Here is a 26,107-nt window from a genome sequence, read left to right as displayed (position 1 = left end):
CCTGGGCAGCAGAGTGAGACTCCGTCTCAAAAATATTTTCTTTTTAATTTTTTTTTTTTTTTTGAGACAGAGTCACACTCTGTCACCCAGGCTGGAGTACAGTGACACAGTCTCAGCTCACTGCAACCTCTGCCTCCTGGGTTCAAGCAATTCTCCTGCCTCAGCCTCCCAAGTAGCCAGGATTACAGGCACATAACACCATGCCCGGCTGATTTTCGTATTTTTAGTAGAGACAGAGTTTCACCATGTTGGCCAGGCTGGTCTTGAACTCCTGAGCTCAGATGATCCGCCCACCTCAGCCTCCCAAAGTGCCGGGATTAGAGGTGTGAGCCACTGTGCCTGGCTCAAAAATAAACAAATAAATAACCTGCACACAAATCCCCATCTCAGGCTCTGCTTCTGGGGACCCCAATCTAAGACAGACACCACAATGAGGCTGGAAAGTGTATATTCCGGGTGACTTCTTGGGGAGCTGGGGCTGCCTGTCCTCCGTTCATCAGTAATAAATCTGAAAGGCTGTCTAGCACCCAGAAGCCACTGTCCTGATGCAGTCCTGTGGCCTGGCTGTAGCGTCAGCAGACCTGGGCCATCCTGTCTTTCAGGCCGAGCCCCTCCCGGATGCCTGCAGACTCAGAGAATTTTGGCCAAGGTCCTTAACCCTCCTCCAGAGCAACACCTCCACGTTGCTGCTGAACAGCTCGTTTCCGCAGTCCCGGGGAGAGGTCATCCGAATCAGAGCCACAGGTGCGAAAGCTCCCTTTTATCTCCTCTCAGGGAACCCAGATAAACCCAGAAACACTCAGATATTGGGCATCAGTTTATTTTTCTTTTAAATATTGAAGTAGAGAGATGGGATCTCACTATGTTGCCCTGTCTGGTCCTGAACTCCTGGAGCCAAACGATCCTCCTGTCTCAGCCTCCTAAAGTGCTGGGATGGCAGCTGTGAGTCACCACGCCCAGCCAGGGCATCAGCTTAGTGCAGAGGCCACAGCGCAGGCTCTGGTGTAAATCGCACCACTGCCACTTTCTACATGGGAGACTCTAGGCAGAGGATTTCGCCTCTCTATGCCTCAGTTTCCTGACATGTAAACTGGGATAATCGAAATGCCTGCCTCAGAATGGTTATTTTGCAGGATGAATGAGATAACCCCAGCGTTACAAGCAGGTCATTCTGGGGTCGTGCAACCTGTACACCCTGCCAGGATTGTTCAGGGCTTCTCGTTTAAAACAAGCCCTGTGTGAGAAACATAGATTCTCAAACACACCAACAATGGAGGTGATGATTCTTTTTAGGAAGGATTGCTTTGCTTCCAAATTTCCCGAAGTGGCCCACAGACCATGCACATCAGGATAAACAAGGAATTAGTTAAACATGCACACTCTTGGGTCCACCCCAAACTTTCCGAATTGGGTCTAGGCCAAGGAATGAGTTTTTATGGGTTCAAATTCTCTTTATGCCCAGCTCTTCCAGGCATGTGCTCTCTGAAAACGTAGGTGGCTACTCCAGGTGATGTGGGATGTGACTGCAGGTCCACTCGTGGCTCTTAACAGTGATCTCGGGGCCTGGGAAGAGTGTGGGCTTCGGGGTGGGCTCAGCCTGTTTCCGGATCCTGGTTCTGGTCTTTCCTGGCTCTGTGATTTTGAGCATTTTCCCAGCATACCCCCACCTCACGAGATCTCTGTGGGGAAGCTATTATCATCAGCCGCATTCTACAGATGAGGACCTGACTCTTGAAAAGGTCAAGTTCTCAGCCCGGGTCCAGTGGCTCATGCCTGTAATCCCAGCACTTTGGGAGGCTGAGGCGGGAGGATCCCTTGAGGCCAGGAGTTCAAGACCAGCCCTGGCAACAGAGCGAGACCCTGTCTCTACAAAAATTGGAAAATTAGCCAGCCGTAATGGTGTACTCCTGTGGTCCTAGCTGACTCGGGAGGCCAAGGCAGTGGAATCACTTAAGCGTAGGAGTTCAAGGCTATAGTAAGCTATGATTGCACCACTGGACTCTAGCCTAGGTGACAGTGCAAGACCCTATCTCTAAAAAGAAAAAAAATTAGGAAAACAAAATTGGAAAAGAAAAGGTCAAGTCTGAGGTCACTCGGTTAACAAATGGCAGAACTAAAATTCAAGCTCAGGTCTGTCTGATTATCTTCCCCTATCTCTGCCCAGTTTCTCAAAGTGAGGCCCTGGGATCCCTTGCATCAGGGAGAGTTGTTTTGGGGTTTCATTGTTTAATTGTTAGGTATGTACGTTTCTGGGCTCTTCCCAGATCCAGAGACATCTGAGGTTCTGGGTTTGAAGTAGAGCCCAAGAATCTTTGTGTTTAATGAGCTCAGGGGGCAATCTAACAGCAGGATGGAGTTTGTGGGCCCCACGTGGCCCCCTGAACATGATCTCTCTCTACTCCCAGCACTGACCAGGCACGCCTATGGGGAGGACACCTATGTGATCAGCACTCTGCCTTCCCCTGAGGTGCCTGCCTGCACTATTGCCCCAGAGGAGGGCACCGTTCTGACGAGCTTTGCCATCTTCTGCAATGCCTCCGCAGCCCTGGGACCCCTGGAGTTCTGCTTCTGTCTGGAATCAGGTACCGGCTGAAGACTCTGCTCTTCCCTCAGCTCCTGGGCTCATCTTCTTGCAGAACAGGGGCCTGTTCTCTCTGGGAGCTGCAAAGAATATGTTCCGTGTGCGAGAGAGGTTGGCAGGATGAGGGATCCCCTAAACCTCAACCCCTAGCCCCAAGACACTGACTCAGCCATCACTCCACAGAGACATGAGAAGAAGGTCTCATCAATAGCTCTTCCACAACTGGAAGCCAAAATCCATTGCCCTGGCATGGGGGACACTAATGGAGTGAAATGAACAAGGATACCCAAAAGTATGACCATGTGGGGCCACCACCAAGACACCATCCCCCAACCCCTGCTCACCACACACACACACACACACACACACACACACACACACACACTTGTAGTAGCTGGGACTCCCAGAAGCCTGGAGCTATTCAGGAAGACAGAGATGGGTCTGGTTAACAGAATCTTCAACAATTTCATTGACGCTGCTTTACAAGCAGCCCCAGGGAATGGGTGATAATTGCAGGACTAGCTGAGCTGAAAGAACATTTTTGCAAAGGTGTACAGGTGACAAACATGGAAGACCCCATCCACAATGCATAAAACCCAACACAGTCTCCCTGCTGTCACCCTAACCACTCACACCCCAGGACAGCCACAGGGTATTAGCAGGAGAGATGAGGGAGCCACTCACATTGCATTTATTCTTCCATTTGGGGAGTGATTGGTCCTTGGAGGGCTCATCTGAGCCCTGATCTCCACCCAGTGGGCTTTGGCTTCTTTTTTTTTTTTTTTTTTTTTGAGACAGAGTTTTGCCTTGTTGCCAAGGCTGGAGTGCGGTGGCACGATCTCGGCCCACTGCAACCTCCGCCTCCCGGGTTCAAGCGATTCTCTTGCCTCAGCTTCCCGAGTAGCTGAGATTACAGGTGCCCGCCACCACACCCGGCTAATTTTTGTATTTTTAGTAGAGATGGGGTTTCACTATGTTAGCCAGGCTAGTCTCAAACTCCTGACCTCAGGTGATCTGCCTGCCTCGGCCTCCCAAAGTGCTGGGATTACAGATGTAAGCCACACGCCCAGGAGAGCTTTGGCATTCTGTGCTCTGAAAATGCTCTAATCAGATTGTAAATTTCCTCCAAAGTCAGGCACCAGGAGTGTTGCCAGGATGGTCCCCCAAATCCAGCATCAAACATCACAACGGCATAAACACTACACCTTGATTAGGGAAAGTGCACGTCAGCTATTGTAATACCCGAGGGAGTGTAGTTTTCACGAGCGCCCTGTCTAATAGATGTGGAAATGCATCGCCGTTAAGAGGGCTGTGAATGGGGCTGAGTCTGAAAGGAAAAAGTTCAAGCAAGGTAAGTGGATGTTATTTCAAACTGTGTCCTGCCAGAGGGAAAGGCCAGGACAGCTGCCTAATTCCAATAGGCTATTCCTCTTTAGTACCTCTCCCCCATCATCCAAGTGAGCACGGAGGCAGGAAAGTGTGGCTACATAAAAACAAGTCCCAGGCTGGGCGTGGTGGCTCATGTCAGTAATCCCAGGAACTTTGGGAGGCTAAGGTGGGTGGATCACCTGAGGTCAGGAGTTCGAGACCTAATTTTTACTTTTTTTTTGTAGAAACAAGGTCTTCCTAATTTGCCCAGGCTGGTCTTGAACTCCTCGCCCCTGAGCTAATTTTTAAGTTGTCATTGTTGCTCCTCCTCCCCCTCCTCCTTCTTTTTCTTCGTCTTATAATTTGGTTTACCACCTTGACTTTTTAAAAAAAAAACTGTAAATGGGATGTTTTTCCTGCAATTTTTTATGGATTTTACTAAAATTTTTCCAAAGTTACAGCAACCTGCAGTTGCTTAGAGAAGACAGTGAATCAGCATATGTGACTGTCTCTTACTTGAAAGTGTGGAATCCCGAGAGCCTACCATGCCTTCAAGAGCTGTGGCTTTTGTGTCCCTGTCACCAGCCTCTACCTGAGTGGGTTGCAGTCTACCTGGGGCTTAGCGATGCCCCCTCATCGGTCAATTTCTGGTTTTGCCAGGTTCCTGCCTACACTGTGGCCCTGAAACTGCCCTCCCATCAGTGTATCTGCCACTTGGAAAGGAGAACAATGACTTTGTGCTGACAGTAGTTATTTCTGCCACCAATCGTGCAGGGGACACACAGCAGACCCAGGCCGTGGCTAAGGTGGGTGGTGGCAGTGGCCACTGTTTCTTTACTGAGAAAAATTCTCCACCCATATGAACCTCACTAAAAGGATGGCCGGAGGGAAGATAGCCAGGGGCATAGCCAGATAAGTCACTGATTCATCCATTCCTTCCACAAATATTTACAGAGCATCTACCCTGGGCCACGTCCTGGGGGTATAGCCAGGGACACAGTAGACATGGTCTCTACCTTTGTAGATGTTATGATTTAGTGGCCAGAATAGGGGGAGGGTCCTGGGAGCTGGTGGGTGGGTGAGGGGGGTTGGAGAATGACTCTGGCATGAGTTAGGCCAGCACCTTCAGAGAGCTCAGAAGAAGTAGGACCAAGATTAGCCAACAAGGACTCAAGGAAGAGCCTGGATAAGATCCCAAGAAGATTTCAAGTGTCAGAGGCCAGGTGGAGGTGGAAGAGGTTGAGACCGAGAGAGGAGGGCAGCCAGTGGTAGAGCAATGACTTGCACAAGGCTGGAGCCGACCAAGGCTTGGTTTGGGTGGCTGTCAGCTGCCTGGTACGAACAGGTCTGGGTGCCCTCCAGCCTCAGGAAGTGCTCGAGAGCCCACAGGCCAGGCCAAAGGCATCCAAGCCTCTCTGACCCCACGTGAAGACCCCTGACTTCAGAGGCCAGGTTCTTCCTAGCAGGTTCTGAGCATATTTCTGATTTCCTAACAGGTGGCACTCGGAGACACATGTGTTGAGGATGTAGCATTCCAGGCTGCCTTGTCAGAGAAAATCCCCACAGCTCTGCAAGGCGAGGGTGGCCCCGAGCAGCTCCTCCAGCTGGCCAAGGCTGTGTCCTCCGTGCTGAACCAAGAGCATGAAAGCCAGGGCTCAGGACAGTCACTGAGCATGGACGTCAGATAGAAGGTACCCGTGGGAAGCTGGGGGGCTCCTTTCATTCCCTTCCTCTGGGGCCCCAGGGTCTGCGTGCGGCCATTTGGGCTGTGGATCAAGGTTCATGGATCAGGGGAGAAGCCTGTGGTGTCTCCCAAGCGGCTGACACCACCTCCCTCTCTGGTCTTTTGGGTGAGTGACATAAAGTGAAGAAAATGCCTTCTTCCTTGGTAATCTGCTCTCTCGGCTGGTCCTCGTGGAGGCACAGGCCTCTGGGATGGGGGGAGTTTAGAACACATCACCCCCTGCCTTTCATGTTTCAGATGACAAGGCAGAGCCCCAGAGGAGAAAGGGGACTGTCCTCGGTCACATGGGTAGCGGTTTGGAGTTGGACCACAGATGGCGTCCCGGCTTTGTCACTTACCATTCGCATTGTCACAGGCCAGGGACCAAACCTCTCTAAGCCTCAGTTTCCCCATATAGAAGAATACTAGTCTCCTCATACAATTGTAGTAAGAGTTAAATAAGAATTACGATCACTGCAACTAAAAAACTAGATAAGACCGCCAACATTCAACCAGTTTTAATCTACAAAAATGGCCGTTCCATGTGTTACAACCTAGTATGATAAACTATTGCAGAACGTATGATTGTGTCCACTCCCAGCATGTGCCACATGAGTTTGTGTTTGTGTGTGTGCATGCACACACCCACACACACACCCCTGTGGGCACGGAGAAGAGAAGAAAGACTTCTCTTGGCTCCCTGAAAGGTTTGCAGGAAGGTACTGAGTGTGGTGCTAGAGGCCTGGTAGGTACTTAATACAGGAAGCCGGATTGTCATTGTGGTCACTTACAGAGAGAAACTAACATGTATCAAGCACCTGCTATGAGCTGCCAGGCCCTGAATTAGGGCTTCATGAGTCTGTAATCCCCACTACAATCCTGGGAGATAAATGGTGAGGCCTCCATCTATGTTACAGCTGAGGAAACAGAGGGTAAGAGAATCAGAGGTGCCTGCCTGTGTCCCTGTGTCTGGTAAGTGGTGAAGCCGGGGTTCAAACCCAGTTTAGAGGTTCCCCCTCCACCTCCAGCCCTCTTACCCCAGACCTCCTGCCACATACATACACATTAACTCTCACACATACTCACATACACACTTTCACACACTTATGCACACACACACACTCTCAAACATGTTCACACACACACTCACACATTCACACAGTCCCACACACATACACACTTATACACACATACATACATGCTCACACACTCATATGACTCATACTCACACACATACACACACTGACAGATGCTCACACACACACATATACACACATACACATGCACACACAAAGTCACACACTTGCTCACACACATACACTGACACACTCTCACACATTCATACACACACATACTCCCACACACAATTCTGCTTTCACACATACACACACATACATACACACTCACACACTTTCACACACACACAGCTCTCATTCTTGGTCACATTCACTCTAAGAAGTACCGATGGGAAGCTTCCCCTGGACATCCTGTGGTCCCCAAGCACACAGACCACACGACCTAACCCACGGTCTCCCCATGAAACGCCCGGGGCCTGGCACAAGACAGATGTCAAACTCTCACTGGGCAGCTGAGAAGATGTTAACAAGGGCTCTGTTGAGACAGGTGTGTCCAGGGCTTAGGGAACAAACTAGACAGCGTGGAGGACCCCAGGAGCCCGACCTGCCGTGAGCAGGATCCAGGGGGCGGCTGCCCACAGAGGGACTTTCTGGTAGGAGCTGTGGCTTTTGAAGAATGAGGCGGCCAGTCCCCGGTGACCTGGCTGGGGGCATCAGGAGAATGACCCCTCCCAGCTCTCTCTCCTCCTGCCATCTCGTCCCCTGCTGGGCTCCTGCTGGGTGAGTCCATTTGCCGGAGGGTCCAGAGCCGGTGACATCTCCACCCAGGGTAGGTGACAAACGATGGGGTTAGGGCCTGCAGAAGCAAATGTGAGATTACCCATTATCTGAGTTTCCCTTCTGGAATATTCTGCAAAGAGTCTCCTGCCACACTGACCTATTCTTTCCTCCACCCAAGACACAGCCGGGATGGAGGCCTGGCTGCCCCTGGAATGGATGGCAGATGCGCTCATACTTGGAAGCTTCGGGAAAGCCTGTCAGGCTGAGCCAGGTGTGAGCAACAGGCCACGGTGTCTCTGCCCCATCAAAAGTGGCTGCTGCTTAAATCTAAGTCATTATTAAAATTAAATAAAGGTACAAATGACAGTTCTACTGGGCAGTGCTGAAATGATGTACTTAGTTTTTCTCTGCTCCTACCAAAGCCCCCCACCAGCCCCTCATTAGTGCTTTGTAGTGTAGAAAGCACTTGACCCTGAAGCCCGTGGCCTGGCCCAAGACAGGAGTGGAAGGCTGGGTAGGGGGGTCCTTGTCCCCACTGCTGCAAAGGCACCCAGGGACCCCAAGCCTCCGGTGAGACCTCCCATCCATGCCAGACCAACAGTCATCCAGTTTCTGAATTTCATGCCATTCTGGTCACAGGTGCCACGCTGAGACACAATTTATTTTCAAATAGTGCCAAATTCTACAGATTCAATTTGAAGATTTGGAGAAAGCTTGAGACATCCTATATATGTTTGCTAGGGCTGCAGTTACAAATGACCACAAAGATCGTGGCTTAACGCAACACGCATTTATTCACTTTATAGTTCTGGAGGCCAGAAGTTTAAAATGGGGTCCACTGGGCCAAAATTAAGGTGTTGGCAGAGCAGCAAACCTGGAGGCTCCAGGGGAGAAGCCATTCCTTGCCTTTTCCGGGTTCTAGAGGCTGCCTGCGCTCCTTGACTCCTGTCTTCAAAGCCAGCCACGCAGCATCTCCAAAGCCCTCTCCTCTCCCTCTGTCTCTCCCCACCCTTACCTCATCCTCTTTCCCTCTCTTTCTCTTCCCCCTACCCCTGCCTCCATCACCCATCTCCTGTTCTGATTAACGTTCCTACCTCCCTCTTAGAAGGGTCGTATGATGACGTTGGTCCCACCTGTTCATCTGGGATAATCTCTCCATCTCAGAATCTTTAACTTAATTGCTTCTCCAAAATGACTTAGTCAAAGTGCCTTTTGCCACATTCAGTGACATATTCACAGGTTTCAGGGATGTGAATGTGGGCATCTTGAGGGGGCTGTTATCTGCCTAATCACACATCATACAAGGCAGACAGAGGTCTGCAGGGCTTTAGAAACCACAAGTGAGGCCAGGTGCGGTGGCTCACACCTGTAATACCTGCACTTTGGAAGGCTGAGGCAGGTGGATCACTTGAGGTCAGAAGTTCAAGACCAGCCTGGCCAACATGGCAAAACCCTGTCTCTACTAAAAATACAAAAAATTAGCTGGTGATGGTGGTGCGCACCTGTAATCCCAGCTACTCAGGAGGCTGAGGCCCGAACCCAGGAGGCGGAGGTTGCAATGAGTCGAGATCATGCCACTGTACTCCAGCCTGGGTGACAGAGCGAGACTCTGACTCAAAAAAAAAAAAAAAAAAGAAAGAAAAGAAAAAGAACCCCCTAATAACCCTGGTCACTCCTGACCCTGCATCTTCCTGACACTACTTCATGGAGCCACGAAATTACATTTCCTCTCCCTGCCTTTCTCCCCCGTGCCAAGGTCAGAGAGCATGTGCTGGGATCACAGTCTGCAGTCACCACCGGCTTGGAGGACGTGCAGAGGGTGCAGGAGCTGGCCGAGGTGCTGAGAGAGGTGACCTGCCGGAGTAAGGAACTCACACCCTCGGCCCAGGTGAGTAGCTCCCATCTACAGAAGCTAACATGGGACACACTCCTTCACAGCAGGTGGGTGATCAGCATAGGTTGAAGGGGTCCCTCGGTCACAGGGCTATTTTGGGGCTGCCAAGACCTCTGCCGTCTTCTTTCCAGGGGTCCTGCATAGGTGATTCATGGGAAGGTGCCCCTCCTGCAGCCCATGTATCTCACGCTGGGTGAGAGGGCCTGTTTGCCCAGACTCTCACTCCTGCATCTGCTGGTGACCAAGTTGAGGGAGTAACTGAATCTCATTAATATTTGGGTGGCCAAATGTGAGTCCAGACACTGCTACTGACTGCCCATGTTCTCAACTTCAGTACATGCCAGCCTGACATCCGGCTGCCAACTCCTGCGCTTCCTTGTCCTTCTGGGGGTCTTCTCTGACCCTCAGAGCCTACTCTGCCTGCCCATATGGCTGTGAATTCATGCAGTGTTCAGTGACTAATGAAGCTGGTGTATAAACACCCCAGCTACCTCACCCCTCTTGATGGATAATCCTAAGCAGGAGTGAATCCCAGGTAATGGGCTTGATCACACTCCTGTACTGGCTTCCACCCTTCCCTGTCTCACACTCCCTACTCCCCACAAGTGTTTCTTGGGATCATGTCCAAATAAATGACTTGCTCTCAAATTCTTGCTCTGGGATCTGCTTCTTGGAGAACTCAAATTAAAACACCGTGTTCCCAGGGTTCTGACAGCCAAGGGTTAAAAGAGAAGCCATGGGCGAGGCACGGTGGCTGACGTCTGTAATCCCAGCATTTTGGGAGGCAGAGGCAGGAGGATCGCTTGAGGCCAGGAGTTTGAGACCAGCCTGAGCAACATAGTGAGACCTCATCCCTTCAAAAACAAAACAAAGGCCGAGCACGGTGGCTCACGCCTGTAATCCCAGCGCTTTGGGAGGCCGAGGCAGCTGGACTGCCTGAGGTCAGGAGTTTCAGACCAGCCTGGCCAACATAGTGAAACCCCATTTCTACTAAAAATACAAACATTAGCTGGGCGTGGTGGCGTGCTCCTGTAGTCCCAGCTACTCGGGAGGCTGAGGCAGGAGAATTGCTTCAACCCAGGAGGTGGGGGTTGCAGTGAGCCGAGATCGTGCCACTGCACTCCAGCCTGGGTGATAGAGACTCCATCTCAAAAAACAAACAAACAAACAAAAACAAAGCAAAACAAAATTGGTTGGGCATCATGGTACACACCTGTAGTCCTAGCTACTTGGGAGGTTGAGGTGGGAGGATCAATTGAGCCCAGAAGGTCGAGGCTGCAGTGAGCCGTGATTGTGCCACTATACTCCAGCATGGCAGACAGAGCAAACCCTATGAAAAAAAAATAACAATAAAAAGAAGCCCTAAAAACAGGGAAAGTGGGCCAGCACAGTGGCTCATATCTGTAATCCCAGCACTTTCGGAGCCTGAGGCAGTAGGATCACTTGATCCCTAGAGTTCAAGCCCAGTCTGTGAGACATAGAGAAACCACATCTTTACAAAAAAAAAAAAAAAAAAAAAAAACACCTAAATACTGGCTTATACCTGTAGTCCCAGCTACTCAGGAGGCTGAGGCATAAGGGACACTTGAGCCCAGGAGTTCGAGGTTACAGCGAGCCGTGCTTGCGCTACTGCACTCCAGCCTGGGCAACAGTAAGAATCTGTCTCAAAAACAAACAAAAAAACAGAAGAGAAGAGAACTGTCCTGGCTTTGCCCCACGCACTCTGGTAGGAGGTCGTGCCCCTAAAATCTTCCAGCCTGAAGCCAGCAAGGCTGGTCTTGATTCTGGGGCTAATTCTTGATATGACACTTCCCATTTACACATCCATTTGCTAATCCATCTATTTACATGCATATACACTGTATATACGTGGACCTGTACACATCCTCCACTCTATCCTTCTGTCCAGTCATGCATGCATTAATTTCATCATTCACTTAACAAATGCTCCTGAATGTCAAGTGTGTGCCAGGTAACGTGCAACGCATTGAGAATTCAGCAGCAAATCATGTAGACATGGCATCTGCCATTACGGTCCTTTCAGACTACTGAGACAGCCAGACATTAGACAAATAATTTCAAAAATACATATAAAACTACAAAATTTGAATATGTACTGAATCCATGCACCCACCCACCCACGCAACCATCCACCTATTCATTCATCTACCATCCACCCATCTATTCATCCATCATTCATCCATCCTCCATCCATTCATCTTCCACCCGTTCATCCATCCACCTGTCATCCATCCATCTATCCACCCACTTATCCATCCTTCATTCTCCATCCATCCACCCCCACACCATTCATCCATCCACCCACCATCCACCCACCCATCCATCCATCCATTCGTCACCCATTCATCCTCCATCCACCCATTCATTCATTCATCCTCCATCCATCCATTTTCCACCCATCCACCTATCATCCATACATCCATTTATCCAACTGCCTATCCACTCTTCATTTATCCATCCATCCATCCATCCATCCATCCGTCCGTCCCCTAGTCTTTGAATGTTCCTGAAGACCTGCTATGTGCTGGGCACTGTGCAGGGCATTCTGGGAAGGATTCAGAGGCAGACCAGGCTACTCTCCTGGAGGATCTCAGAGGACTGTAAGGTGGGAGGACCTGGTCTCAAACCGGAGATACAGGGAGCTTGTGTGCCAGGTCTAGCCCAGCTCTTTCCTGGCTTGTTCCCCTCCTTGCTTCCCTTGTCCCTTGAATGACTCAGGAATGGTCTATCTTAAGCAGAGGCTCACACCGCTTTTCCTTATTTGGGTGAACCCAGTGGGAGGCCAGCTTGGCTCTACAGCATGCCAGTGAGGCCCTGTTGACAGTGAGTGCCAAGGCCCGCCCTGAGGACCAGAGGCGCCAGGCAGCCACCAGGGACCTGTTTCAGGCTGTGGGCAGTGTGCTGGAAGCTTCCCTGAGCAACAGACCAGAAGAGCCTGCGGAGGCCAGCAGCAGCCAGGTGGGTGTCCAGGCCAGATGCAGACCTCACACACACTGAATGCTTAGTCACATCAGCTTTTCTAGGTGGAACTTTTCCCCCCATCTTGCAGATGAGGAAACTGAGGCACAGAGGTTAAGGTGTTGCCCTGGGAGGTGGAAGAAAATTTCCAGAGAGCATGCCGGGCGCGGTGGCTCAAGCCTGTAATCCCAGCACTTTGGGAGGCCAAGGCAGGAGGATCACCTGAGGTCAGGAGTTCAAGACCAGCCTCAACATGGAGAAACCCCGTCTCTACTAAAAATACAAAATTAGCCAGGCATGATGGCTGGCGCCTGTAATCCCAGCTACTCGGGAGGCTGAGGCAGGAGAATTGCTTGAACCTGGGAGGCGGAGGTTGCAGTGAGCCGAGATCGCGCCATTGCACTCCAGCCTGGGCAACAAGAGTGAAACTCTTTCTCAAAAAAAAAAAAAAAAAGAAAATTTCCAGAGAGCAGGGCTTCCTGGAGGCAGTGTGGAGTGGTGGGCAAATCACAGGCTCTGGAATGAGACGGTCTGAGTTTGAATCCTGCCTCTTTCGCTTAGGAGGCTTGTGACCTGGGCAAGTTACAGAGCTTACCTAAGCCTCATTTCCTTATGTGTAAATCAAGGCACTCTGCCTCGTCCCAAATAAGCTGCCAACTGGAGAGATCATATGGACCCACTAGCAGGTCTGGGTAAACTTGTGGCTCATTTTACCAAGAACGCAGAAGAGAGGCAGCTGCTCAGAGTAAGAATAGGTGTAGCACTGTCTCACGTGGCCCCAGCATCCTGGTGGGGACATAGCCTCCTAGATGGCATCATGACAGAGCCACAAAACCCATTTCTTGCTGTTGCACGGTTCTTTATCACATGGGGCCATCACCTCTATTCAGGAAGAACTGAAAGATACACAACACGCAAAGATGCATGGATGCACACACGCACATGCTCAGACACACTCAATCTCCACAAACACAAAAACACATGGCCACACTCACACTCATGTGCAAGCTCACACACACACTGAGAGGCCCTCATACTCACATGGCCTCAAGCACACACTTTTGCACACAGATGCACATTTACACACACGCATCTTCATACAGGGCCATGCAGTCACATGCACTCACATACTCACAGACCCTCACATATGGTTGCACACTCCGTAATCATGCAGTCACCTATGCACACTCACACACTCAAACACTGTACCCACACACACGCTCAGGACCACACTCACATTCGCTCACATATACACACGCTCAAACACTGACATTCACATGCAGTGACGTCACCCTCACAGTGTGTTCACGTGTGTGCGCACATTGCACACATACACTCACACACACACACTCACACCCACACGATCTGTGCCCCAACAGGAATTGTGTGCAAACATCCAGCCCTTCCTGGGTCCCCGCACCAGCCGTGGTGTCAGGATGCATCTCATCTGGGGGTTGCGACGGGTGGGGAGCAGATTAGAAGCCCAGGTGACCTGGTGAAATGGCCTCGCTCTCAGCTGTCCATTTCCCCTGGAACAAGCCTTAGGGTGCTGGCGGATGTCAGCAGCCCAGACAGCCACATTGTCTGACAGCCCAGCACACGGGCTCTGTAGCCATATGCTTTGCCGTGAGTCCTGGCTCTTCCCCTTATCAATTTGTGACTTCCCACAGTCTCCTACCCTGTCTGTGCCTCCATCCCCCATCTGTCCAGTGGGGCTAGTGAAGGCCCTGCCACACCAAGTTACTGTGAGGATGGAATGGGCTCACAGAAGCCAGTCTGGAAGCTTTATGAGTACTGTTCTTGGGCCACCTCCGAGGCAGTCTTACTCCCTCCTCTCTGTACTCTCCCGATCCCTCCTGAAGGTCCCACATTGGCCTGGTGACAGTAACCAAAGATGGTGTATGGCAGCAGGTCCATAGCAACATCTTCCTGCCTCCTTTTCCAGATTGCCACAGTGCCGCGGCTGCTTGGAGTTGTGGAGCATGTGCAGACCGCCCTCCTGCTGGGAAAACTGCCAGGGGGCCTTCCAGCCATGCTGGCCACCCCCTCCATCTCTGTGTACACAAACAGGTACAAACCAGCTGCGTTACGGGTCCCCAAGAAAGCTCATCCCGTAACCTGGTTCATTCCACACCCGCACTCCAAAACCTTGTGCTAGGCAGAGCTCAGGAGACCAGCCTTGGAGCTAGAGAAGTGATGGGACCTAGAGCTGGGAAGGGCTTCCCACTGAGAGAAGGCCCCCTTGTCACTGTGTTGAGTGTTTGCACAGCACAGGAAAGGAGGCATGGAGTGCCAAGCCCAGTGTTAGATCCACCTGAAGGAGTCCTGAGAGACGGTCACATGGCAGCTGTGCAGGCAAGGGGGCTGAATGAATAGGACTAGCCTGCTGTTAACCATGCTGTGCATGTGTCTGGCCAGCCACTGCTCCTTGGGCCTGCAGGAACTCAAGATCCACTTACTTTTGGTGCGCGCGCGCACACACACACACACACACACACACACACACACACACACACACACAGAGGGCTCATCTCTCAGTGAGCACTGATGCCATACCTGGGATGCTCCACACCTTCCATTCCTCCACCTGACAAGCAGGAGCTGGACAATGCTGCTGGCAACACTGGGACCCTCTGCCCCAAGCCTCAGTTCCTCCTGCCAGGGTTTCCCTCTTAGATCTCACAGACAGTTTCCCAAAGCAGTATCCTGATTAGAGGAACAATCTGAAGTGGGGTCCCCAACATGATCAGAAAGGGGCAAGGTCAAAGACCAGAAAAGATGGGGCGGGGTTAAGACATGACGTCAGAGGTCCAGGTAGGAAGGGGAAGATAACCCTGGAGAAAAACCTGCATCCAAGCTCATTTATTCATTCAACGAAAATACTGATGGACTACCTGTTATATGCCAGGCGCTGCTGTAGACATTGGGGGTACAGCAGTAAACCAGGCTGGCAAAGCCCCACCCTCATGGAGCCTCCAGTCTAGCTGCCTCTTGTGCTGCTTCTGCTGAAACAAACATGCTGAACTACCTATGGGGATCGAAACACACCCCCACTCTGATGGTGAAGCTGGGCTCCCAGTAGTGCAGGAGGTGTGGGGTCTCCCTCGAACACTGACTTTCTCCTCCCTCCCCTGCCACCTCTGTTCTCACCTTGTGGCCAGAATACAACCCTGGAGTTGGCAAGGCTCCTCCCTGCGCACTGATGCCGCAGACTCTGCAACCTTCACGCTGCCCACTGCCTCCTCCCTCGGCTCTCTGGAGGACGGCCAGGAGCCGGTGGATATAAAGGTAATAACAGTAGTAGCGTCCTTGGGGACAGCCTTTACAGTTTGCAGAGCACTTTCACGTGCATTTGCTCATTTGTGTTTAGTATGATGATGCCGGCTGTACCAGTGAGGTTCAATGATTTTCCCAAAGCCACAAGTAAGTGGCTCTGCCGGCCTTCAGACCCAGACCTCTGGGCTCCCAGATTTATCCTCTTTCCACTGTGCTGCAAAATTTCTCCAACAGCCTTGATTCAGGTAGTCACTGGAAATAAAGCTCTTCCAGCTTAGTGTCATAACTTGGAAATGGCCAACCCAGGCTCTCTTCCATCCGCAAATTAAAGCACGTCTGACTGTGTACTCCCTGAGCTCTAGTGAAAGCAAACATCTTTCTCTTAAAGACTTACTGGCTTTTGGGGAAGAAAGACTTGGATGGGGTGGCTGAGGAGAGCAGATCACCTGAGGCCAGGAGTTCGAGACCAGCCTGGCCAACATGGTGAAACCCCATTTCTACTAAAAATACAAAAATAGCCAGGCGTGGTGGTGCACACCTATAATCCCAGCTACTCATGAGGCTGAGGCAGGGGAATGGCTTGAACCCGGAAGGCAGAGGTTGCAGTGAGCAGAGATTGTGCCATTACACTCCAGCCTGGGTGACAGAGCGAGACTGTGTCAAAAAAAAAAAAAAAAACAGAAAAAAGACTTGGATGGTTTTACATTCCAGTCATTGCTCAGCCAAAGCAAGTCTGGTATGGGTCCTCTAGCGCAGGTTCTCTGCGGCCTCAGCCCTGAGGCTGGAAACATGCCAGGGGAAGCAGCAGCAGCGGAAGGCAGGCCCCACCCGCCCCACACGCCAGGGCTACTGCTCCTTGAGTCTTAGGACCTTGTCTTTCACCCTCCAGCTTCTCAGGGGCCTTGGCCAACACTCCTTGCTCTTGGTTTCAGATGATGAGTTTCCCAAAGAGCCCCTTTCCAGCCCGAAGCCACTTTGATATCAGCGGGACTGTCGGTGGCCTCCCTGTGACCAGCCCTAGTGGTCAACTCATACCTGTGAAGAATCTGTAGGAGAATATCGAGGTAGGAGTTTGGGGTGTCGTCAAAAGTCAGGTGGGCCCAGGCTGGAGTTCAGTGGCATGATCTCAGCTCACTGCAACCTCTGCCTCCCGGGCTCAAGCCATCCTCCCACCTTAGCCTCCCAAGTAGCTGGGGCAACAGGTGCAAGCCACCACACCCAGTTGATTTTTTTTTTTTAAGTTTTGGTAGCAACAAGTTCTCACTATATTGCCCAGGCTGGTCTTAAACTCCTGGGCTCAAGCAGTCCTCCCACCTCGGCCTCACAAAGTGCCAGGATTATAGGTGTGAGCCACTGCACCTGGCCACATTTTTGTCTTTTTTTTCAGATGGAGTTTTGCTCTTGTTGCCCAGATTAGAGTGCAATGGCGAGATCTCGGCTCACTGCAACCTCTGTTTCCTGGGTTCGAGTGATTCTCCTGCCTCAGCCTCCTGAGTAGCTGGATTACAAGCATGCGCCACCATGCCCGGCTAATTTTTTGTATTTTTAGTAGAGACGGGGTTTCACCATGTTGGTCAGGCTGGTCTTGAACTCCCGACCTCAGGTGATCCACCTGCCTCGGCCTCCCAGAGTGCTGGGATTACAGGCGTTAGCCGCCATGCCCAGCCTCTGTCTTCTTTTTCAACTTGGTTGAAATTGAAAGTTGGCCAATTATTTTTTTTTAAAAAATGGTTAAAGAAGAGAATCTTCCAAAATGATCCTCACCAGCCGGTCCTGGTAGTTCACACTTTGGGACTGGTAGTCCCAGCACTTTGAGAGATCAAGGTGGAAGGATCACTAGAGACCAGGAGTTCAAGACCAGCCTTGGCAACAATGTGCAACACCATCTGTACAAAAAATACAAAAATTAGTCAGGTGTGATGGCATGCACCTGTGGTCCTAGCTACTCAGGAGGCTGAGGCAGAAGGATTGCTTAAGCCCAGGAGGTTGAGGCTGCAGTGAACCAAGATTGGTTTAAAAAATAACAGCAACAGGCTGGGCACACTGGCGCATGCCTGTAATCCCAGCACTTTGGGAGGCTGAGGCGAGTGGATCACAAAGTCAGGAGATCAAGACCATCCCGGCCACCATGGCGAAACCCCGTCTATACTAAAAAAAAATACAAAAATTAGCTGAGTGTGGTGGTGCGGGCCTGTAATCCCAGCTACTTGGGAGGCTAAGGCAGGAGAATGGCCGAAACCCAAGAGGCAGAGATTACAGTGAGCCAAGATCGTGCCACTGCACTCCAGCCTGGCGACAGAGTGAGAATCCATCTCAAAAACAAAAAACAAAAGAACAGCAAACAAAAAAAGGTCCTTACCCTAGCTTAATCTTTGTACCTAACTGAAAACTATAAATGCATGTTCATTCACCAATCCTTGGGTATATAACCAGAGTTTTCCTGGTTATATAAATCTGTTGTTTGGAATTTTAGTTATCTTCGTTACATAAACCATTCCCACTACATTGCCTCTAAAATGTCCAGTTAGGCTGGGCACAAGGGCCTACACCTGCAATCCCAACACTTTGGGAGGCTAAGGCGAGTGGATCACCTGAGATCAGGAGTTTGAGACCAGCCTGGCCAACAGTAAAACAGTTTGCATAGCACTTTCTCGTGCATTTGCTCATTTGTGTTCAGTAAAACTCCGTCTCTACTAAAAACACAAAACTGGCTGGGCATGATGGCGCGCACCTGTAGTCCCAGCTACTCAGAAGGCTGAGGCTGGAGAATCACTTGAACTTGGGAGGCAGAGGTTGCAGTGAGCCATGATCGCACCGTTGCACTCCAGCCTGGGCAACAGAGCAAGACTCCATCTCAAAAAAATAAATAAAAAATAAAATGTCCAGTTAGATTTTCTTTAAACAAAAACGTAAACATACCATGGTGCAATCTAAATTCATTTTTCCAAAATTTTAATGATTCTATTCTAGTCTTCTACAATTTTCTCATCAATGCCTAATTCAATAACAATTTTAGCGATGTCTGTGTTCTCATCTCTGGAGCCTGTGAATATGTCACCTTAAATGCAAAAGGGAGGTCAGGTGTGGTAGCTCACACCTGTAATCCCATCACTTTGGGAGGCTAAAGTGGGAGGATCACATGAGCCCGAGACTTCAAGGTTATAGTGAGCTGTGGTCATGCCATTGCACTCCAGCCTGGGTAACAGAGCCAGGCCCTGTCTAAAAACAAAAACCCAACAAAACTGCAAAAGGGATTTTGCAGATGTGCTTGAGTCTTGCCCATCCTGAGCTGGGGAGATTATCCTGGGTTATCTGGTGGGCTCCGCGTCATCCCAGGGGTCCTTATAAAAGGGAGGCAGAAAGGGAGGTGACTCCAGAAGACAAAAAGGTGACTTGATGCCAGAAGCAAGAGGCTGGAGTAATGCGAGGAAGGGGCCATGAGCCAAGGAATACAGGCGGCCACCAGAAGCTGAAAAAGGCAGGGAAGTATGTTCTCCCCTAGCACTGGGAAACTGATTTTGCACTTCCAGCCTTTAGAACTAAAAGATAACAACTGTATATTGTCTTAAGCTTCCCACAGTGGTCATTTGTGATAGAAGCCTTAGGAAACTAATACAATGAGCAAAGCCCGGCCTGGATTTCTGTTCCCAGGTGCTCAGGCCACACAGCTCTACACAGCAGTCCTGATGCCCACGGGCTGGCATTGCCTTCCTGGCACACATTGAATAAGATTGTTTCTGATCACAGATCCTGCTGCCCCGGCATTCACAAAGACACAGCCAGCCGACCGTGTTGAACCTGACCAGTCCTGAAGCTTTGTGGGTGAACGTGACTTCAGGGGAGGCAACCTTGGGGATCCAGCTGCACTGGAGACCGGACATTGCACTCACGCTTAGCCTGGGCTATGGCTACCACCCCAACAAGAGCAGCTACGATGCCCAAACTCACCTCGTACCTTTGGTGGCTCCAGGTAGGCCTGTGGCCATTTCCTGAGCTGCTGCCTGGGGTATGATCAGCTTCACTTGGAAATCAGAAGCCATAGGAAGAAAAGCAAAGAAAAAAACCACCCCACACATTCAGTGGCTTATTTTTTATTGGTGTTACTATTTGCCAACATTAGGTGAGCACTTACTATATGCCCCGAGGAAGTTTACAAGCTCATATAGGACTGACCTCATTGCAATCCTCATGACAACCCTTGGCAGGGGGAACTATTGAAATTTCCACTTTCAGCCAAGTGTGGTGGCTCACGCCTGTAATCCTAGCATTTTGGGTGGCCAAGCCGGGCAGATCACTTGAGGTCAGGAGTTCAAGACCAGCCTGGCCAACATGGCGAAACCCCATATCTACTGAAAATACAAAAAGTAGCTGGGCGAGGTGGTGCACACCTGTAATCCCAGGTACTCAGGAGGTTGAGGCACAAGAATACCTTGAACCCAGGAGGCAGAGGTTGCAGTGAGCTGAGATCACACCACTGCACTCCAGCCTGGATGACAAAGCGAGATTCTGTCTCAAAAAAAAAAAAAAAAAAAAAAAAATCTCTACTTTCCAGATAAGAACAAAGAAGTTAAGGAAAAGGAACTGGTCTGAGCTCATACAGCCAATAAGGAGCAGAATCTGTGTTTGAGCCCTTGTCTGTCTGAGTCAGCTGTGCACCCTGACTGGGGAGTGCCCCTTCTTCTATGCTCCTGGTCTCAGGAGGAGAGAGTGCTCCTAGGACATCAGGGGTGGGGGAAAACCGGCAGGGTCTGCTTCCCTGCCAAGTGGCCTCAGTCACCCTCTCCCATGATCTTAACGCCCATCTGAAGGAGGCTTCAGGCTGACCTGGAACCCCCTTTCCTACAGATGAGCTGCCCACGTGGATCCTGAGCCCACAGGACCTGCGTTTTGGAGAAGAGGTCTACTATTTGACTGTGGTCCCTGAGTCTGACCTGGAGCCAGCCCCCGGCAGGGACCTCACAGTTGGCATCACCACCTTCCTGTCTCACTGTGTGTTCTGGGATGAGGTCCAGGAGACTTGGGACGACTCAGGGTGCCAGGTAAGGAGAGCGAAGTGAAGGAGATGAGGCAGCTTGGTGGGCTGTGCCCAGCTCATGTAGGGTTCCCTTTTGGTGCCTCTGGCACAGCATCTTGAGCCTCTCCATGGGGCCTTTGCTGTTCCTGGTGCCTAGGATACCCACCTCATCCTTGCTTCAGCCTAATAAGCATTGCTTCCTCAAGAAAACTGTTCTTAACTCCCTAAGTCAGATTTCCTATTGTGAACCACCAGAGCACACACATCCAGAGCATCCAACCCCAGTGCCCCTCATCCATAGCGCTAAGCAGAGGGGTCATTTCACGTCTACACATGAGATCATTTAAATGACGTCTGTCTCCCTCCATGCACTGGGAGCCCCCAGTGCGACAGGAACAATGTGCTTTGTTCACCACTAAAAACAAATGGTCATTGACCCAGGCAACGAATGACTCAGGAAGGCCTGCTGCCTCTAGGTTGTTAAGGGAGGCCAGGGTGTCATTTCCAAGAGAATGAACTCATAGCTCAGCCCTTACTTCTGTGCCAGGTGCAGAGCTCCATGCTTTGCTTACATCGGCTCATCAAATCTGCACAGTCATCTCCAAGACAGCTGTGACTCTCATTTTACAGGGGACAAAACAAAGGCTCAGGAAACTCAACTGACTTGTCCCAAATCTTACATGTAGGGCCAGGCGTGGTGGCTCAAGCCTGTAATCCCAGCACTTTGGGAGGCCGAGGCGGGTGGATCACTTGAGGTCAGGAGTTCAAAAGCAGCCTGGCCAACATGATGAAACCCCATTTCTACTAAAGATACAAAAATTAACCGGGTGTGGTGGTGGGCACCTGTAGCCCCAGCTACTCAGGAGGCTGAGGCAGGAGAATCGCTTGAACCTGGGAGGTGGAGGTTGTGGTGAGCCTAGATGATGCCACTGCATTCCAGCCTGGGCAACAGAGCAAGACTCTGTCTCAAACAAACAAACCATCTTCTTTACCCACCAGATGGCCCTAGGGGGTGACTGTGAGCTCCCGGGGGACTGGGGGTGGCCATGTGGGTGTGAAGCACAGGCACAGATGGCAGCCCCTGCCCTGGTTCACTCCGGTCCCCTTCCTGCCCGGCCATGTTGTCCTGCACCACAAGGCACCACCTGTGCAAGTGCCATCACACCTTCTTGTGCCAAAATGCCAGCTTAGGACTCAAACCTGTGTCCTTCTCTTTTTCTTCCTGTGGTTCCCCCAGGTTATTTTGCTTTTCGGCATAAGCTGACCAACTGTCCCGGGTTGCCCAGGACTGAAGGAGCTCCTGGGACTCAGGACTTTCTGTTTGAAAAGCAGGAAAGGCCCTGGCAAACTGGGATGAGTTAGTCACACCAGTGTCCTCTCAGCACCTAGCCTGTTGCTGGATGTAGAATTAGCACCCCACAAATACTTGTCCTGTGAGTGAGCATGAGGTGCACCACAGGGGTGAATGCCAAATTTGTGATCCTGGTTGCCTATAGGGGAAGAGGGACAAAGGAGATCTCAAATTTACTTGCAATATGTATGTATTTTTTTGAGTCAGAGTCTCTGTCGCCCATGCTGGAGTACAGTGGCGTGATCTCAGCTCACTACAACCTCTGTCTCTGGGGTTCAAGCAATTCTTGTGCTTCAGCCTCCCAAGAAGCTCAGATTGCAGACGCGAGCCACACTGTGGTGCACGCCTGCAATCCCAGCACTTTGGGAGGCTGACGCAAGCAGATCACTTGAGATCAGCCTGTTTGAGACCTGCCTGGCCAACATGGCGAAACCCCATCTCTACTAAAAATACCCAAATTAACCAGGTGTGGTGGCGCATGCCTGTAATCTCAGCTTCTTGGGGGACAGAGGCATGAGAATTGCTTCAACCCAGGAGGCAGAGGTTGCAGCAGTGAGCCAAGATTGTGTCACTGCACTCCAGCCTGGGCGACAGAGTGAGATCCTGTCTCAAAAGAAAAAAAAAAAGGGGGGGGAAAGCAGACTGGCAACATATACACAGTTGTCCACTGAGAATGATGGACACAAAAATATTATAAATAATATTATCTCCATATTTTAATTAAATAAAAAATATTGGCCAAATACGGTGGCTCACTGATATAATCCCAGCATTTTAGGAGGCTGAGGCGGGCAGATCACGAGGTCAGCAGATTGAGACCATCCTGGCCAACATGGCGAAACCCCGTCTCCACTAAAAATACAAAAAATATTAGCTGGGTGTGGTGGTGCGTGCCTGTAGTCCCAGCTACTCGGGAGGCTGAGGCAGGAGAATTGCTTGAACCCGGGAGGTGGAGATTGCATTGATCCGAGATCTCGCCACTACACTCCAGCCTGGCAACAGGTGAGACGTCATCTCAAAAAAAAAAAAAAAAAAAGATCAAAAGGGGCTTTTGAAGCTGGTCTCCCAGCAGTCTTCCCACCGCACACCCCAGCAGAGTGTGCACCCTTCAAAGCGAACACCGTTCTCCTCCCCTGGGCTCGAGCGAGCCGGGGTTGAGCTTCCCAAGCGTCTCCACTGACAGCCCCTTTATGGGTTGCAGGTGGGGCCTCGGACCAGCCCCCTACCAGACACACTGCCTCTGCAACCACCTCACTTTCTTTGGAAGCACATTCCTGGTGATGCCCAATGCCATCGACATCCACCAGACTGCTGAGCTCTTTGCCACCTTCGAGGACAACCCTGTGGTCGTGACCACCGTGGGCTGCCTGTGTGTGGTCTACGTGCTGGTGGTGATCTGGGCGAGGAGGAAGGACGCTCAGGATCAGGCCAAGGTGAGGCTGAGAACCATTGGCGCTGTGTACACCGTCCTGGGGAAAACTCCATTGTTTTCAAATAATATTAGGCTTCACGGGAAGAGGGTATTTGTCTACTTAAGATTTTTTCCAGCCGGGCGCGGTGGCTCACGCCTGTAATCCCAGCACTTTGGAAGGCCAAGGTTGACGGATCACCTGTGGTCAGGAGTTGACCAGCCTGGCCAACATGGTGAAACCCCATCTCTACTAAAAATACAAAAATTAGTTGGGCGTGGTGGCATGCACCTGTAATCCCAGCTACTCAGGAGGCTGAAGCAGGAGAATCACTTGAACCTGGGAGGTGGAGGTTGCAGTGAGCTAAGATTATGCCACTGCACTCCAGCCTGGACAACAGAACAAGACTTCATCTCAAAAAAAAAAATTGTTTTCCAATATATGCAGTATGCCTGACACATACATAGTAGGCCTTCAGCCAATATTTATGGCTATCTGAAGAAGAGGTAATGATTGAATGCAAGGTTGCATTGTCACAGAGCTGTGAAACTCTCTCCGTTCCTACCCCTTCCCCCGAAGCAACATCACTCAGGATTTCATGTGGGTTAAATTTAATAAGATAATGTTTCAGCATTGATACTGCTGTCTTTGATTCACCCAAGAGATTAAGCATTAATACTTGAAGTGTCTCTGCTGTAGGCTGGTTCCCAGGAAGCAGACTCTGACGCAAAGTTGAGCATGCGGAGTGTGCAGGGTGTTTATTAAGAGGGCCTGAGACCTGCACCTGCGAAGGGAGGGAGGGAGGCAGCATGCGCAGAGAGAGAAGCTGAGCTGTGATGTAGCCCAGTGACAGCCCGGCCCAGACCCTGGGGAGCACCGTTGCTGTCCCAAGTCAGGTTGGGATGCCCAGGTCTTGACCACACCCAGACACTCCGCCTATTGGTCATTGGGTGCTGGCTGCCCCAAGGGGGCACAATCTCAACAGAGGTAGGTGTTGCATTTTTTACCCCATTAACTGAGGCAACGAACCCTCCGTGGGAGGGGGATCTGGGCAGCGCATTCAGAGTCGACTATAGCCTCTGGCCAACTCTGGCTAATTTCTTTTTCTTTTCTTTTTGCCAAACTCTTTGAAAATTTTTGTTAATTCTTATGGGCATGTGGTAGGTATATATACGTATGATGTATATGGGACATTTTGATACAGGCATGCAGGGTGTAATAATCACATTGGGATAATTGGGGTATCCATCTCCTCAAGCATTTATCCTTTGTGTCACAAACAATCCAATTATACTCTTTTAATTATTTTTAAATGTACAATTATTATTGACTGTAGTCACCCTGTTGTGGTATAAAATACTAGATCTTATTCATCTTATTCATTCTTTTTTTTTTTTTGACATGGAGTCTTGCTCTGTCACACGGGCTAGAGTGCAGTGACGTGATCTCAGCTCACTGCAACTTCCACCTCCTGGGTTCAAGCGATTCTCCTGCCTCAGCCTCCCGAGTAGCTAGGATTACAGGTGCCAGCCAGCACGCCCAGCTAATTTTTGTGTTTTTAGTAGAGACAGGGTTTCACCACATTGGTCAGGCTGGTCTGTAACTCCTAACCTCAAGGGATCCACCTGCCTTGGCCTCCCAAAGTGCTGGGATTACAGGTGTGAGGCCTGCACCAGGTCTACATCTTACTCATTCTTTCTAATTTTTATACCCATTAACCACCTCGTCTTCCCCCCTATTCCCGCCCCCACTACTTTTCCCAGCCTCTGCTGACCATCATTCTACTTCCTATCTCCATGAGTTCATTTGTCGCTAAACTATCTTAACGTTTCATTTCTTTTAAATTCCCTCAGAAACACCACCTGGTTCCAAATGTTATGAGAAATTATACATGTACAGAGTATGTATGGTTCACCAGGTCAAACATTCAAAGTTCTCAGCTTATCAAGTTCATTTCCAATTTAACTACATGGGGGTCATATCTCATAAAGAATGTACTTTGGGGCCGGGCGTGGTGGCTCATGCCTGTAATCCCAGCACTTTGGGAGGCCGAGGTGGGCAGATCACTTGAGGTCAGGAGTTTGAGACCAGCCTGGCCAACATGGTGAAACCTCGTCTCTAACTAAAAATACAAAAATTAGCCAGGCATGGTGGCACACGCCTGTATTCCCAGCTACTCTGGAGGCTGAGGCAGGAGAATCACTTGAACCCGGGAGGCAGAGATTGTAGTGAGCTAAGATCACGCCACTGTACTCCAGCCTAGGCAGCAGAGCGAGACCCTGTCTGAAAACAAAAAAAAAAAAAAAAAAAAGGAAGAAGAAAAAAATGTACTTTGTGTTTTTTTATTTTCCCAGTGTTTTGCGCTTGAAACCCTGCTTTTATAAAGAATAGTTGTCACCCGAGGGGATGAATAAATGGCACACGTAATTTTGCTTTGCCCAATTCATGATTATCACAAATCATCAGCTCCTTCTTGGCTGGTGGGTGATGCAGGAACCCACTGAGCAAGGCCTTCCTAATGCTGTCCTTCTCTTCAGGTGAAGGTCACAGTGCTGGAAGACAATGATCCCTTTGCTCAGTACCACTACCTGGTGACAGTCTACACAGGACACCGACGAGGGGCAGCCACGTCCTCAAAGGTACCTGCCTATGCAAG

General features: G+C 50.4%; 1 protein-coding gene across 1 annotated transcript in view; it reads left to right on the top strand.

The window, feature by feature from the left end:
- The window catches only part of LOC101127236 (polycystin-1-like protein 2), a 117,314-nt gene that overhangs the window by 39,693 nt on the left and 51,514 nt on the right, over window positions 1-26,107 (top strand). The window contains 14 exon segments of the mRNA XM_055366748.2: window positions 603-744; window positions 2,406-2,582; window positions 4,610-4,755; window positions 5,446-5,640; window positions 9,285-9,416; window positions 12,219-12,401; window positions 14,347-14,471; window positions 15,563-15,689; window positions 16,610-16,741; window positions 19,425-19,647; window positions 20,523-20,716; window positions 23,244-23,261; window positions 23,263-23,475; window positions 25,989-26,090. Of these exon segments, the coding sequence (XP_055222723.2) occupies window positions 603-744; window positions 2,406-2,582; window positions 4,610-4,755; window positions 5,446-5,640; window positions 9,285-9,416; window positions 12,219-12,401; window positions 14,347-14,471; window positions 15,563-15,689; window positions 16,610-16,741; window positions 19,425-19,647; window positions 20,523-20,716; window positions 23,244-23,261; window positions 23,263-23,475; window positions 25,989-26,090 (2,109 nt within the window).

Source organism: Gorilla gorilla, chromosome 18 (assembly GCF_029281585.2).
Source record: "Gorilla gorilla gorilla isolate KB3781 chromosome 18, NHGRI_mGorGor1-v2.1_pri, whole genome shotgun sequence".
NCBI classification, from domain to species: domain Eukaryota; kingdom Metazoa; phylum Chordata; class Mammalia; order Primates; family Hominidae; genus Gorilla; species Gorilla gorilla.
This window is presented reverse-complemented; position numbering and strand designations above follow the sequence as displayed.